Source organism: Mesoplodon bidens (assembly GCF_964165515.1).
Source record: "Mesoplodon bidens genome assembly, chromosome: 19".
In the NCBI taxonomy this organism is placed as follows: Eukaryota; Metazoa; Chordata; class Mammalia; order Artiodactyla; family Ziphiidae; genus Mesoplodon; species Mesoplodon bidens.
In genome coordinates this window covers 7,785,315-7,801,080 of record NC_138179.1, presented here as the reverse complement: position 1 = coordinate 7,801,080, position 15,766 = coordinate 7,785,315, and the positions used below count along the sequence as shown (strand labels likewise).

The window sequence follows — 15,766 nt, the reverse complement described above, 5'->3', positions numbered from 1 at the left end:
GCCCATCTCCCAGTGAGTTTGACTCAGGGGAATTAAGGTGGCATCCAGTAACTTGTGTCTTTAGGAAGAATCTCAGGTGATTCTTGTGAAAGAGTATCTTTGGGAAACACTGTTTAGTGGAACTACTGAAGGGCAAGGTTTCTGTGTTTTCTCCTTTGATGATGTCAGTGTTCTGACTGCTGTGGTATCTGTAATTGCACTGTTCAAAAAGAACATTCATAGATCCAGTGTCCCAGCTTTATGAGAAGGTCCTACCTAGAAAAGTCTAAAATCCAGATTTCAGTTGTATTAATAAATTGTATTCATCAAATAAGGGAAAGTATCAAGGCATGTTTGGTATTCCTTTATTATGTTCGGTCAACTTTAATGAAAATAGGCCACAATGACAAGGTCTGTGGGGCATGTAAGGAAAAATAAATGCTTTCTTTTCTTGAGGAACTTGGTTAAGAAGGGAAGTCAAATGGCTTGAAGCAGTCAGAGGTAATAGCAGCATATCACTAAGTGTTGCTCATGATAGTACAGACTGAATATGTAATTGCTAAGGGAATGCATAGCAAAGAAAGCGTGAAACAGTCCAGTTCCAAAGGACATTGGAAGTAGCGTTAGTTGAAATGAATGGCAAGGTTGGGAACCTGATGGTAAAGGAAACTGCCCAACTGGATATGGTAGGCAGCAGCATTGCTGTGGCTGTGGAGAATCTTGTACTCTGTACAGTACAGGCTTAGAGAACAATCAGGGGCCGAAATCCAACTTGGTCTTCTACAAACTGCACCTTTCTCTTAAGCCCTGAGCCCTGACGTGAGGCTAGTTCCAAGGAAGGGGCATTTAAAAATATTGGTAATTTGCCTGCTGTAGAGTGCCCCTTTATCAGATTTTTACAAAGGCACCTTTTGTGCTAGTGGAAACCCTGCGTAGCAAGCAGTTTTTGTTGGCTGGAGGAGAGAGGCTGCGGTCAGAGGCTTTGAGGGAGTAGTTGGAGAGTTTGCCAGAGAAACAAGAATACTAGGTTGAGCAATAGATTGAAAATAGGGGGCTGCTAAAACTGATAGGGTAAAAATGCCGGAAGGTGGAAGGTTAACTTAGTTTTTATGAGGATTATACATTAGAAAGGGGATAATCTATGCCATTGACTGTGAAGAGTGGGATCAGAGTTAAGTCACTTCAGAAGTAAAGTTGTAGTCCCGGATCTAAGAACTAGAATATTCGTTTTTCTTAAATGAATTATTCTAGCAACTGTGGAAAAAAAGCAAAAATTCAGGCACTACTGGTCAGGTGCTGTGTTAAGTTGGGGGATACCCAGTGCCTGTCCTTAAGGCTTCATGGTCTAGTGTAGCAGTCAGACAGACTCTTTCTGTAAAGGGCCAGAGAAGCTTTGCAATTCATACAATGTTATTTTTTGCTTTTTAATTTTTATTTTTGGCTGTGTGGGGTCTTTGTTGCTGTGCACAGGCTTTCTCTATTTGCAGCAAGCAGGGGCTACTCTTCGTTGCAGTGTGCAGGCTTCTTATTGTAGTGGCTTCTCTTGTCGTGGTGCATGGGCTCTAGGCACGCAGGCTTCAGTAGTTGTGGCATGCGGGCTCAGTAGTTGTGGCTCGGCTCCGGAGCGCAGGCTCAGTAGTTGTGGCTCACGGGCTTAGTTGTTCCGCGACATGTGGGATCTTCCTGGACCAGGGCTTGAACCTGTGTCCCCTGCATTGGCAGGCAGATTCTTAACCACGGCGCCACCAGCGAAGTCCCTCATACACTGTTGGTTGTAACTACATAGTACTGCTTTTTATGTAAAAGAAAGGGTGTGGCCATGTTAAAATAAAACTTTACTTATGAACACAGGTCATGGCCAGATTGGTGACCCATGGTCTCCTTTTTTCCACATTTAATCCATAGTCCCCCATTGGCAATTTGTGGTCAGACATTTGGAAAATGATATATTTTGCTGATGTTATGTTCCAACTCCTGCCCTATTCTGGGAATTATCAAATTCATGGAGCTTAGAAATTATTCTCTGGGACTCCAGATATGCCTAAAAGGGAGAAAATGTGTTGTTAGACTGGTATCAGCTTCTTCAGCTGTCATAAATAGAGTGAGTTCCTACTGTGTCATTGACGCAGATATCATTGACAGCTGGTAGAAGCCCTAACTGTGCCGTTTGATATAATAGTTGTACTTCTGAACATTTATTTTTAAAAAAGTCAGCAAAGAAAAAAGTTAAAGCTCAGAACTTTTCATTTCAGTGAGAAATTTTGACATTTTTCAGTGTGAAAAATTGCAGCCTGCCCAAATGTCAGTAGCAGTCAAGCAAATTGTGATATGTGGTCCCTATAGAATAATTTGCTGTGATTAAAAATTATACTTTTGGGCTTCCCTGGTGGCGCAGTGGTTGAGAGTCCGCCTGCCGATGCAGGGGACACGGGTTCGTGCCCCGGTCTGGGAAGATCCCACATGCTGCGGGGCGGCTGGGCCCGTGAGCCATGGCCGCTGAGCCTGCGCATCTGGAGCCTGTGCTCCACAACGGGAGAGGCCACAACAGTGAGAGGCCCGCGTACTGCAAAAAAAAAAAAAAAAAAAAAAAAAAAAAATTATACTTTTGACAAATAGCACACAATGGAAGTTACTTTATCTCCAGTGAAAAAATAAAACACAACATATCTATAGTGATTGTTGCTGTGTTTTTTAAAACTGAACAATAACTTTGTGCTTATGAACGTGTATATGCGTTAGAAACCAGATAAGAAATAAAAGGAGAAATAAATCCTGTACTCAGTAATGGGGTGAAAGTTTCAACTGTAAATAAGAGAGCTAGAGCAGTTGGATCTTGGTTGGAGAAGGAGGGCTAAAAATCAGTGCTGGGGGGAGTAATAACAAACTTTTGTGTGGCAGCGCACTGACCTCCAGTAAGATAGCAAATAAACCTGGATGGGCACTGGGTGAGTCTGTGCTTCACTGACAGTAAAATACCTAAACATGAGCAAAGGATATCATAGAAAGCTGAGAGGCAAAATGACATGATGTCATATGCCTTCTTGATCCCAATCTGCAGGAAGGCACAAAAGAAGCAACCCTCTTCAGTCAACTTCACAGAATTTTTTCAAAAATGCTTAGTAAACACTGTGTCTGCTAAGGAGAGAGGAAAACTTGAAGACATAGCAAAAGTACGCAGGCCTCATTATGAAAGTCTTGTTTCCCCCTGAAGGGGAAAGAAAAAAGTTTAAGAATCTCAATTCACTGAAAGGCCTCTTTTAACCTTGTTTCGTGCTGCATATCGGCCAGAAATCAAAGGAGAGCACTGTGCAAATGTTGCAGAGGAATTGGGAGAATGTCGAGTAATGCAGGTGATTAGCAGCCTTATAATAAATCTGCTAAATGGAAGAAGATATTGTATATGTTTTACCTTTACCAGATTAAGGGAGAGCCTGACATAGGAAAAAAGAGGTGGTCCTAAATGCAATGTAGTATCCTGGATTGAGTCCTGTAGCAGAGAAAGGACATTAGTGGAAAAACTGCTGAAATCCAAATAAAGTCTGGGGGTTTAATGAGTGGTAATGCACTGGCGTTAGTCTCATAGCTTTGGCAAATGCACCATGGTAGGGTAAGATTTGGTTAGGGTAGATTGTTAACAGTAGGGGAAACTGGCTGAGGAGTATATGAGAATTCTGTACTGTTTAGTAATCTAAAATTATTCCCAAATAAGAAGTTTATATTAAAAAGGAGAATTTTCGGGCTTCCCTGGTGGCGCAGTGGTTGAGAGTCCGCCTGCCGATGCAGGGGACACGGGTTTGTGCCCCGGTCCGGGAAGATCCCACGTGCCGTGGAGCGGCTGGGCCCGTGAGCCATGGCCGCTGAGCCTGCGCGTCCGGAGCCTGTGCTCCGCGACGGGAGAGGCCACAACAGTGAGAGACCCGCGTATCACAAAAAGAAAAAAAAAAAAAGGAGAATTTTCAAGAATGAAGAGAGCAAGACCAAGGGAGAAGAGGAAGAAGTTGAGGATGAGATGGTTGAAGATAAAGTAGATGAATTAGTTGGTTCTAGTGCACATTTTCCTTTTCTCCAAAGGAATTAACTGCCCTATACACAACTTGTTTTTTTTAAACAATTGAAATCATAAGGATGTGTAAGATAACTTTTTTTTTCTTTTTGCATAGTAAACCTACTATTAGAGTAACCCTGTCTTTTAGTAATATTTTCAGTGCCCATTAACCTTGTGCGGTAGAGGAAAAGGGCTGTAAAACTGCATGGAAATTTAAAGCAAGTTGTGTATAACACAGATTATATATGGGATAGTGGTTTTTGAATGCTTTTGATCCAGCTTATATTAAATAATTGTTCTGTGAACTGAAGACCACTTTATAACTGAAAACGTTGCAGCTTTTTGTTGACATTCTAAGTGCTTGCAAGTGTATACAATCTAGAAAATCTAGACAATTTTAAATAAAAACATTTGATTTGAGGAGAGATGACTCCCTTTGAATATTGATGGGTACCGTTGATACTTTTCCTGTGACTTCACAGCAGTTCATGCTTATCTTTGTGACCCTTGCAGGCTTGCAAGAAAGCTAATAGTTTGGGTCCAGAGGCCAGATAAGGGACTGAAAAAGTAATACGTTTTTTCCTACCCCCAACCCTGGCCATGCCCTCCACCCGGAACTGGTGGTTAGCAGAAAGTAATGCTCTTGACAATTCTAGGTAGAGTGTAATTGCTTGATCATAAACACCTGGGAACTAAATCGATATGTGTGGTAGTTTGGTGTATTTCTTCAGCTTTATTTGTTGACCAGTATAGGAAATTAGTTTTTTGAGTACCTTTGAATTAGAGTGATGCTTCCTAGTAGACTATGATCATTGTATTTTAGGTTTCTGTAATTCTTAGGCTAAAAACCCTTTTCTGACCAAGCTTATCAGACTTCTGGGTAACTTTCTTTAAAAATAAAAATATTACAAAATGTTCTAGTTCTCAAGATGTAGGATTGGTGAGGTTGGAGGGGGATAGTGTTGGCCTTATTTCAGTTACTTTTTGTTTTAAACATCAGTAATATTTGAGCTGTAAAACATTTTCATTCAAGTGTTTCTGTTTACTATGCAGGCTTACAGTGGAACACCTCTAACAGAAGAAAAGGAGAAAATAGTCTGGGTCAGATTTGAAAATGCAGATTTAAATGGTATGGTTTTAACTTTTGGGGGGCACATGAATTAAATGTTTGTTTGAGGTTGACCTGATTCCAAAAAAAGAACCCTTACTTTTCGTCAGATTACTTTTTCTTTAAGTGACTTTTTAAGTTTTCAAAATAAATTTATTTTTAATTTAAAAAGTAACATATTCAACTACAGAAACTTGATTAGAACTAATATTGTATTGTACAAATCTTAGAGTCACTGTAACATGTAGTGCCTAGCCTTAAACTTCAAGTCCAAGTGAGATAACAATTTCTTAGAAAAGAAGTTTTTGAAATTCCAGTTTGGTTACTTTTATAGGATTTATAACTGCAAAATAATCATTAGTGTTGAACTTTTTAGACTTTAAAATTATTTTTCTGAGCAGAATGTATGCCCGTTCAAGGCCTGTTTGTTCTCAGATACCTTCCATTTCATTGCTCCTTCCTGCTCCCTCTTGCAAGGGGGCTGCTTCTTGTCTGTTTCCCAGGCTGCCATGTCTGTTTTCCTCTGGCTGAGTTTGGGAGGCACTGGTGGGTAATTGAAAGGGAGGGGGAGAAAGGGAAGAGTCTTATTCCCTCTCCCTCCCTGTCAGCAGCTGCATTTCCTCCGTGGTTTTCACTTCACCTCGGCAACTCCACTGGGGTTCCAGTTTCTGCCAGGTGACTCTAGCGCCCTGCCCTCCTCCCTGTCTCCCTAGTGTAGGGGTGGTAATGGCTGCCTGCCATTGCTAATCCAGTAGGTTGCCTCACAGTTCCTTTTTTGGCTTCTTAGCAATTCTGTCATCTGTGTAACGAGTTGTCTGTATTAAATTCCCAATTATGAATACACTGAGTTGTTTTCACTTGAACCTTGATGGATACCATACTCTTGAGTCTTAGTCTCCTCTGAGACTTTTAAAATACCATATTTTCCTTTAAAAGCTACGGTCCAGGATGCGGGAGGCTAAGTGTCACTTCTGCAAATAGGTTTCTTTTGAATTTTGGATTCTCTGTCAGCTGGTTTGTTCAAATGACAACTTGTGCCCTCTGTGGAGAATAACACATTCGTTTGTATAGGTGATTATTTATGATATATAAACTTTTCCTACACTATTTCTCTTTGAAAGCTTATTCTATTTAAAATTTCCTTTCTTTTTATGACTGTCGAATTTCCTTGTTTGCTAGTATATTCTTCTTTTCTTTCTTCCTTTTCCTTCTTTATTAATAACTATTTAAGTGTCGGTCATCTTTTGTTTTCTATCACCATTTCCTCATGAATTCATACTCTTTTCCCTCCTGGAAATATATTTGCTTTGTGGATGTCAGAATGTATTAGAGGATTTTCTTGATTTAATAACAAAGAAAATGTGGTCATGGTCTTGAAAATATTAGCCAGATAATAGCAAAAACTTGTACAGTGTATGCAAAATGTTAAAAACAATTTAAAAATCACAAAATTGGGGAATTTCCTGACAGTCCAGTGGTTAGGACTCCATGCTCTCACTGCTGAGGGCCTGGGTTCAGTCCCCGGTTAGGGAACTAAAATCCCATAAGCCATGCAGCGTGGCCAAAAAAAAAAAAAACCCACAAAGTTATCTTTAAAAAAATGTCATCAAAATAATCTTTAGGCAAGGTTTTTTTGTTTTGTTTCGTTTTTAAACAACAAATAAGAATTGCTGGTGTAATAATGCTCTATAAAGCATTTGCTTTATTGAAGTAAAATGCGTCTGCATCTGGAAATGTAGATGGAAACTGCTTATTTGGTACTTTGTGTTCTGTTGAACTTATAATGGTTGTCCTTAATTTAGTATCCCATATCCCCGTTGACTTATTAAACTTTTAAGTTTATACATCTTCCTGTTAAATACTTTAGCACACTCATGTGTCCTTTGGTCTCTCCTTTCTCTATTATATTGATAGTGTATGAAATTTTGCCCTGGTTTTTCAAGGATATACTTTTTATTATCTCTAGCCTTAGGGGGTGTGTATCCATGTGTGCACGTGTATGTGTATAGTTGTGTTTGTTTTAAGGCAGTAGTATATATTACCAAGATGTTTGATCCTCCTTAACTTCCCCAATCTCTCATAACATTTCTTTTTTTGTTTGGTCATGCGGTGCAGCATGTGGGATCTTAGTTCCCCGACCAGGGATTGAACCTGTGCCCCCTGCATTGGGAGCATCGAGTCTTAACCATTGGACCTCCAGGGAAGTCCCTCTTAGAATATTTCTTGAATTTGTCTCTTATTTGTGTTCTTTCTTCAGGAATGTTTTATTTAGGTGTTTGTGTGGCAGACCTTCTGAGATATTTATAATTGAAAGAAAATTTGGCTGTGGGAAAGAAAAAGTAGGGTTCATTGGCTGCGAGTCCAGCATCTCCTTGAAGAAAGCTAACAAGGACTAACTTTTCCACTGCATTAGAGATTCTTGATCAGCCAGTCTGCCCTTCCCGGGTTGTGCCTGCTGCAGCTGGGATGTAATTCCTTGTTCATTGCCTTTGTCTTTCATGATATCCTAAGGGAGACAGTGGAGGGGATTCTTCTGATTGCAGCCATATTAGCTTTTAGCAGGCTGCTTCTTTGTAGAGCAGTTATGGGTACCCAGAGATTGTATTAGGTATTTAGGTTTCTCTTTGCTAGACTGGGAGTTTTTCTGGCAAAACAATTTAGAAGTCTTCTACCTGTCTATAGATTTAAGTTATTTTATCGTATTAATGAAACTCTATTGTTATTAATTTAAAACTTGCAGTGTTCGAATTGAACTCTGCTCTGGTGATTGCTTTCTGTTTATTCCAGCAGGCCTGAGAGCTCTGCTTTTCTGCTTGAAATTATAAAGTGGTGCCAGTTGGCCCCTTACCTCCAGGCTGCAGCCCATTTGATTATGGGCTTGTTGTGCTTGGGGGTGGAGTAGGTAACAACTTTTACAGGAGGTACTTCTAAGGAACCTGGCTTATTGAGATTCTGCAGTCCTGGATCCTTCTAGGGATCTGCATTCCTAATCAATGTACTAACTTTGGTTTGGTGTTAGGAAGAGACTACTACTTTTGGAGTTTATTAGAAAGTGAGATTAAGGCCCTTAATGGTCACTGTTCTGGTCATTGTTCTGTTTTTGCTTTCAGGCAGCCTGATGTATACCTAAGATTGTTTTTCTTAAGGCACTGTACTGAAAAAGGTATAAGAAGTAGCCAAAGCAGGTTATTTATGTATGCATTTATTTATTTATTTATAATTAATTAATTAATTAATTTTTGGCTGCGTTGGGTCTTCGTTGCTGTGCACAGGCTTTCTCTAGTTCCCACGAGCGGGGGCTACTCTTCGTTGCGGTGCACTGGCTTCTCATTGTGCTGGCTTCTCTTGTTGCGGAGCGCGGGCTCTAGGCACACAGGCTTCAGCAGTTGCGGCATGTGGGCTCAGTAGTTGTGGCCCACGGGCTGTAGAGCTCGGGCTCAGTAGTTGTGATGCAAGGGCTTAGTTGCTCCATGGCATGTGGGATCTTCCCAGATCAGGGCTTGAACCCATGTCCCCTGCATTGGCAGGCGGATTCTTAACCACTGCGCCACCAGGGAAGTCCCTTTTTTTGTTTTTCTGTTTGTTTGTTTTGGGATTTTAGTTCCCCGACCAGGGATCGAACTCCAGGCCCTTGGCAGTGAGAACGCTGAGTCCTAACCACTGGACCACCAGGGAATTCCCCATTATTTGTATTTTAAAAAGAGCACTCTGACTGAAATATGGAGTTTGGTAGGCAGTCGTGGAGGCAGGAAGCCACTCAGGCTTTTGCAGTAGATGTTGTAGACAGGGGTGGTGGTGATGTAAGAAGAGAGCTGTTTAGGAGCTTGGTCATAGATTTATTGCTAGAGGGAAGGAAGAAGGCGCTCTGGAAGATCAGGTTTGGGGAAGAAATCCTGATCTTTGAGTAGAATTTGATCTTCTACTGAGACATGCAAAAACCCACACTGAGGAAGTCACTAGCAGATACTGACTGAAGCAGTGGTTGGAATGAGATCACTTGAGGAGCGTATACTGTGAGAAGAAAACAGAGTTTAGGAATTTGCTTTGAGTAACTCCAGTATTTAAAGAGTAGTTAGAAAAGGATGAGCCAGCAGAGAAAATGGTGAGCATCGGTTATAGCTGCTGAATAATCTTAACAAGATGTGCTTGAAAAACATATATTGTATTCAACAACTTGGAGGTTATTGGTGACCATAGCAAAAGTCACTTGGGAGGAGCGTTAGGGGCAGAAACACATTCCGAAATGGATTTGGGGTGAATGAGAGATGAAAAACAGATGACAGTTATAAATAGACGAGGAATTTAGCTTCTAGAAGGAGAGGAAATGAAGTCAAATAAAGGGGGAGGGATATTACTGCTTTATGATTTTTTAAAAACCTTACTTATTGTGCAAATATATCATGGTAAATGACACAAAAATATGGATCAATGAATGAATTTTTACAAATCCAACACCTGTGTAGCCATCACCTAGGGTAAGAAATAGAATGTTGCTACCTAATTGCCTAGTGATTTTGAATTTCATATAAATAGAATTGTTCGGTATATAGGCTTTTGTGTCTGGCATATTATGCTTTTTGCATATTATGTCTGTGAGGTTCATCAATGTTATAGTATATGGTAGTGGGTCATTTTTTTCTGTGCTAAATAGTCTTCCATTGTATCCGTGTACCACTGTGCTTGTCCCTTCTCCTCTTGATGGACATTTGGATAGATTCTAGCTTTTGGGTCTTTATAGTAATGCTGCTGTGAGTATTCTTATCTCTTGGTGTATATGTGCTGAGGCTTCTAATGAGTATATGCCTAGAGTGGAACTACTTGGTCAAGGGCATGGTATCTTCAACTTGAGTATATATTGTCAAACTGTTTTCCAGAGTGATTGTACTGATTTACAGTTACTAGCAATAAATAAGCAGCCTCTTCACTCCATATCCTGCCACCACTTGGTTTTGTCATTGTGGTTTTAATGAGCACTTCCTTGATTACAGATGAGATTGAGCCACTTTTCATGTTCACTTATGATTTGACTATCCTATTTTTGAAGTGTTTTTCCATGTCTCCTTCCTATTTTTCTAATGACTTATCTTTTTCATATTGATGTTTAATTGTTATATGTATTAGATCAATCCTTGTGGGGTTATAGTTGTCTCTTCTCCCATGCTGTGGCTTGGCTTTTCACTCTTCTGGTAAGGGTGGCTCATGAGTAACAGAAGTTCTTCATTTTAATGTAATAAATTTAATGTAGTAGAATTTGCCGATCTTTTATGCTAAGAGTTTTTTTGTGTTCAGTTGTAAAGTTGTTCCCTGTACCGTGATCATGAAAATACGTTTCTACGGTGTTCCTCTAGTATTTTATTAACTTTACCTTTGTCATTTACATCTAAAATTCCCTGGTATTGATTTATTTGAAATTTTTAAAATTGTTTTTCAATAAGAAGTTCTGAAGTATTTGAAAGACATTTAAAGGAAAGCAAACAGGAAGCTGAAATCACAAAACTAGTATTTTTTTTTTTTTTTTTTTTTTTTTTTGCGGTACACGGGCCTCTCACTGTTGTAGCCTCTCCCATTGCGGAGCACAGGCTCCAGACGCACAGGCTCAGCAGCCATGGCTCACGGGCCCAGCCGCTCCACGGCATGTGGGATCTTCCCGCACCGGGGCACGAACCCGTGTCCCCTGCATCGGCAGGCGGACTCTCAACCACTGCGCCACCAGGGAAGCCCAACTAGTATTTTTTTAATAGTACTTATAATTACCAGCACAAGTAAGGTTTTTTGTTTGTTTGTTTGTTTGTTTTGTGGTACGCGGGCCTCTCACTGCGGTGGCCTCTCCCGTTGCGGAGCACAGGCTCTGGACGCGCAGGCTCAGCGGCCATGGCTCACGGGCCCAGCCGCTCTGCGGCATGTGGGATCCTCCCAGACCGGGGCACGAACCCGTGTCCCCTGCATCGGCAGGTGGACTCCCAACCACTGCGCCACCAGGGAAGCCCACAAGTAAGGTTTTAAAGATCAAACTCTCTCAGTAGAGTACAAGTACCAAGTACCACCCCCACTACACACAAAGGGTAGACTACAGAACCTAACAGAGTACCACCAAATTGCCTCCTTGCTATTCTTAAATATAGGAAACATAATCTGGACTTCCCTGGTGGCTCAGTGGTTGAGAAGCCTCCTGCCAATGCAGGGGACACGGGTTCGATCCCTGGTCTGGGAAGATCCCACATGCCGCGGGGCAACTAATCCCGTGCGCCACAACTACTGAGCCTGCGCTCTAGAGCCTGCAAGCCACAATTACTGAGCCCGTGTGCCTAGAGAAGCCACTGCAGTGAGAAGCCTGCGCACCTCAATGAAGAATAGGCCCACTCACCGCAACTAGAGAAAGCCCACGTGCAGCAAGGAAGACCCAACGCAGCCAAAAATAAATTAAAAAAACAAAAACCGCACAATTCTTCTATAGTGAACTATATGCCCAGTATGTTCAGATATAGCAGGATTTAATTCCTGTATGTAAAGGAATATAATTTTTCTTCCATTGCTAAATTTGCATGTATTAGAAATTCCAGATGATTCTATGTCATATTTATATTTAGTTAACTTTGGTAAAATATTTTATTTTCATTTATCATTTACAGGTGGTTTTGTTCCTGATATTAGTATTTCCTAGGTATCGAGTGAGAGTTTGATTTTTATTTATTTTTATTTTTTTTTTACTGCAGCATGATTTTATAACAACAGTAATAACATCAACATAGGGCTTCTTATGCCTGATACTATTCTAAATGCTTTTTATATTATCCCATTTAACTCTTACAACAGTCCTTTGAGATATGAGTATGATTACCTTCATTTTACAGGTGAGGAAACTGAGGAACATTAACAGTACTACATTTCACAGACTCTTGTGTCTACCTACTTATACAAGACCTCTAGCTGTTTGCAAAACCCTCTCCGCATCGTGCTCTTCCCTGTCCTCTGCCTATTATTTCTCAGAGTGTCCAGATGCAACTTGTGCACCCACACGGTTTATGTTGTGTGCTTCCGCTGGGCACTTCTCCTTCTGTGTCTTACCTGGCACTGGTTTCCTACTGGGTGCTGCTGTAACTGTTAGGTTCTGTAGTCTACTCTGTGTGTGTAGTGGGGTGGTACTTGGTACTTGTACTCTACCGGAAGAGTTGTGCTGACAATTACTTGTGCTGATCATTATAGGTACTGTTAAAAAAAAATACTAGTTTTGTGATTTCAGCTTCCTGTTTGCTTTCCTTTAAATGTCTTCCAAATACTTCAGAACTTCTTAATGAAAAACAACTTAAACAATTGTTAACGCCAATAACATTAAAGAAGTGTACTTGTTTTTGCTGATTGGCATTGTCTTTTTTTTTTTAATAGATCTTTATTGGAGTATAATTGCTTCACGATACTGTGTTAGTTTCTGTTGTACACCAAAGTGAATCAGCCATATGCATACATATGTCCCCATATCCCCTCCCTCTTGAGCCTCCCTCCCACCCTCCCTATCCCACCCCTCTAGGTCATCGCAAAGCACCTAGCTGATCTCCCTGTGCTATGCTGCTGTTTCCCACTAGCTATCTATTTTACATTTGGTAGTGTATATATGTCAGTGCTACTCCTACTTTGCCTCAGCTTCACTCTCCCACCCCATGTCCTCAAGTCCATTCTCTATGTCTGCATCTTTATTCTGCCCTTCAACTAGGTTCATCAGTACCATTTTTTTTAAAGATTCCATATATATGTGTTAGCATATGGTATTTGTTTTTCTCTCTCTGACTTATTTCACTCTGTATGACAGACTCTAGGTCCATCCAGCTCACTACCAATAACTCAGTTTTGTTTCTTTTTATGGCTGAGTAATATTCCATTGTATATATGTGCCACATCTTCTATATCCATTCATCTGTCTATGGACATTTAGGTTGGTTCCATGTCCCAGCTATTGTAAATAGTGCTGCAGTGAACATTGTGGTATATGTCTCTTTTTGAATTATGATTTTCTCAGGGTATATGCCCAATAGTGGGATTTCTGGGTCATATGGTAGTTCTATTTTTAGTTTTTTAAGGGACCTCCATACTGTTTTCCATAGTGGTTGTATCAGTTTACATTCTCACCAGCAGTGCAGGAGGGTTCCCTTTTCTCCACACCCTCTCCAGCATTTATTGTTTCTAGATTTTTTGATAATAGCCATTCTGACCGGTGTGAGGTGATATCTCATTGTAGTTTTGATTTGCATTTCTCTAATAATTAGTGATGTTGAGCATCTTCTCATGTGCCTCTTGGCCATCTGTATGTCTTCCTTGGTGAAATATCTATTTAGGTCTTCTGCTCATTTTTTAATTGGATTTTTTTGTTTTTTTGATATTGAGCTCCATGAGCTGTTTGTATATTTTGGAGATTAATCCTTTGTCTGTTGTTTCATTTGCAAATATTTTCTCCCATTCTGAGGGTTGTCTTTTTAATTTGCTCCTTTGTTACTTAATTCTAATGTAGATACATCAAGAAACCTGGAATTTCATGAAATACATAGCACAGGGAATGAGCCACCTTTGCTGATTATGATTGGCTACAGTGATGGAATGCAGGTCTGGAGCATCCCTGTAAGTATGAAGATGGTTGAATCCCTGAAATATAATACTTTTCAGCATGCTAGCTGGTGTGAAACCTGGCGATATTTTCTCTGAGGTTTCATCCATTTATTTTGCAAGCAATTGCTAAGAGACTGCTGTGTGTGGAACCCCATACTAGGCCCAAGGGCTAAGGGGAAAATGGGAAATTAAAGATGTTGTAAATGATTTGTAAAGTGGGCCCGCAATTGTGGGAATCACTTTACATGGAAGATCTAATTTCTTATCATAGTAACTCGACGTAGTTGGTGTTATTATTATCTTTTCCTGCATTTTTACAGAAGAGTAAAGAGGCTTACAGAAGGCTTTAAAAAAAAATAGTGATCATTCAAAAAAAATGTTTTGAATCAGTTAAAACATTCACATGGTACAAAATTCAGGAGGTATAAGTGGGTAACAAAACTCTCTACCACTACTGTCCCCAATTTCCCTTATCTTGAGCAGTTTCTAGTTTTCTAGGATTTCTAGTTATGTTTCTTTTCCTTATAGCTATATTTTATGCTAATAAAAGCATATATACATATAATTCTCCCATCCTGCCCTTCCTTAACAGAAGGGAACATATTATACAGCTCAGTCTGTACCTTGCTGTTTTTTACTTACAAATCAGTACTCAGAGAGCTTCTCTATGGAATTTATAACTGCTTATAATTCTGTTTTTTGGATTTTCCTTAATTTACGTAACTTGTTTCCTATTATTGGAAAAACTTAAATTCCCACCCCGCCCCTTTCTGGTATTAGAAACAATGATGTAATACATGAATTTGAACAAAGGTTATTTTGTGTCTGTGTATCTATATAGGATAAGTCATAATTTTAATAAATGTTTTAAATTGCCAAATTATATTCCCAGTTTCCCTCTTCAATCCTACATGTTCCTCTCTGGGATGACCCAAAATAAAATGTACTAAAAGAGGAAGAGGCTTGGTAGGATCACAGCTCAGTGAAGTGTAGTAGGGACTGCATACTTCGGCGTGTACTTAGTTATATTCTGCTCTTTGGCATGGCCTAGATATCATGTCTCTCCTGCAGATTTTGGGGTGGGGGGGAGTTGGCGGGTGGACCCTTTATTGTGTGTTTTTTTTTTTTTTGCAGTTAGAGGCCTGGAGCCAATAGAATTTTAATTTGTGCCTTTAATAGTTGCATTTACCACATTGTTTGAAGCCTCTTGTTAGTGGGTGGTTCAGCTAGAATTTGTTTCTCTTTCTTTTTGATTCTTTTGCATATTAGGGTTACTTCTTAAAGGATTTATAAGCAAACATATATTACCTCAAATTTAATGAAATTCAGGATGTTCCTGAGTGCAGAATTTGGCTAAAAGATTATTATGTAATGAATACATTGAACTGCATAATTCTTTAATATTCTAAGTAAAAATATTGTTTATTCTTTGATAAATCACTTAAAATGAACTTTGGTCTTCCATCTAATCTTATAATAATTATATATCATATTATTAGGTATTTAGGATTTTAGGTTTTATATTTCTTACTTTTAAGGATTGGCTTTATTTTGCAGAGATAGAAGAATCCTGTTGGTATGTCATGGAATGAGTGTCCTCGTTTTTTACCTTTGCGGATGTGTAGTTGACATTTTTTCAAGGCCCTGCAATGTTGTTTGTAATTTAAGTATCACGCCAAAGGCATAGACAAAGGACTTAAAACGTGGCAATCTTTGTTTGCTTGCTTTTTCCTACCAAGAGAAATATTTCTAGGTTGTGTTCAAGAGGAGAGGATTTTGTAAATGTAACTTTTTCTTATTAATAGAGACTACATTTTGCTTCTTTACACTGTTGACAGACTTGAAGGCAAAGAGGGAGCTAGAGCTTTAACAAGGTTGGGCCTTGTGGGATTAGGGATGTTGACTGGATTGAGCACATTTCTTTGGTGGTACTCAGACTACCTACCCCCTTGCTTTGGTTATAATTAGAGGTATCACTTTTAATAGTTAATTTGTGTCTGGTTCTGAGTAACGTAAAGGTCTTCTGAGGAAATTACTTC

At 39.7% G+C, this 15,766-nt stretch overlaps 1 protein-coding gene across 11 annotated transcripts in view; it reads left to right on the top strand.

The window, feature by feature from the left end:
• BCAS3 (BCAS3 microtubule associated cell migration factor) overlaps positions 1-15,766 on the top strand; it is a 576,449-nt gene that overhangs the window by 7,290 nt on the left and 553,393 nt on the right. For all 11 annotated transcript variants that reach the window (XM_081218975.1, XM_081218976.1, XM_081218978.1 and 8 more), the window contains exons 4-5: positions 5,078-5,153; positions 13,633-13,739. In XM_081218975.1, coding sequence (XP_081075101.1) covers positions 5,078-5,153; positions 13,633-13,739 — 183 coding nt within the window. The remainder of the gene's footprint in view (positions 1-5,077; positions 5,154-13,632; positions 13,740-15,766) is intronic.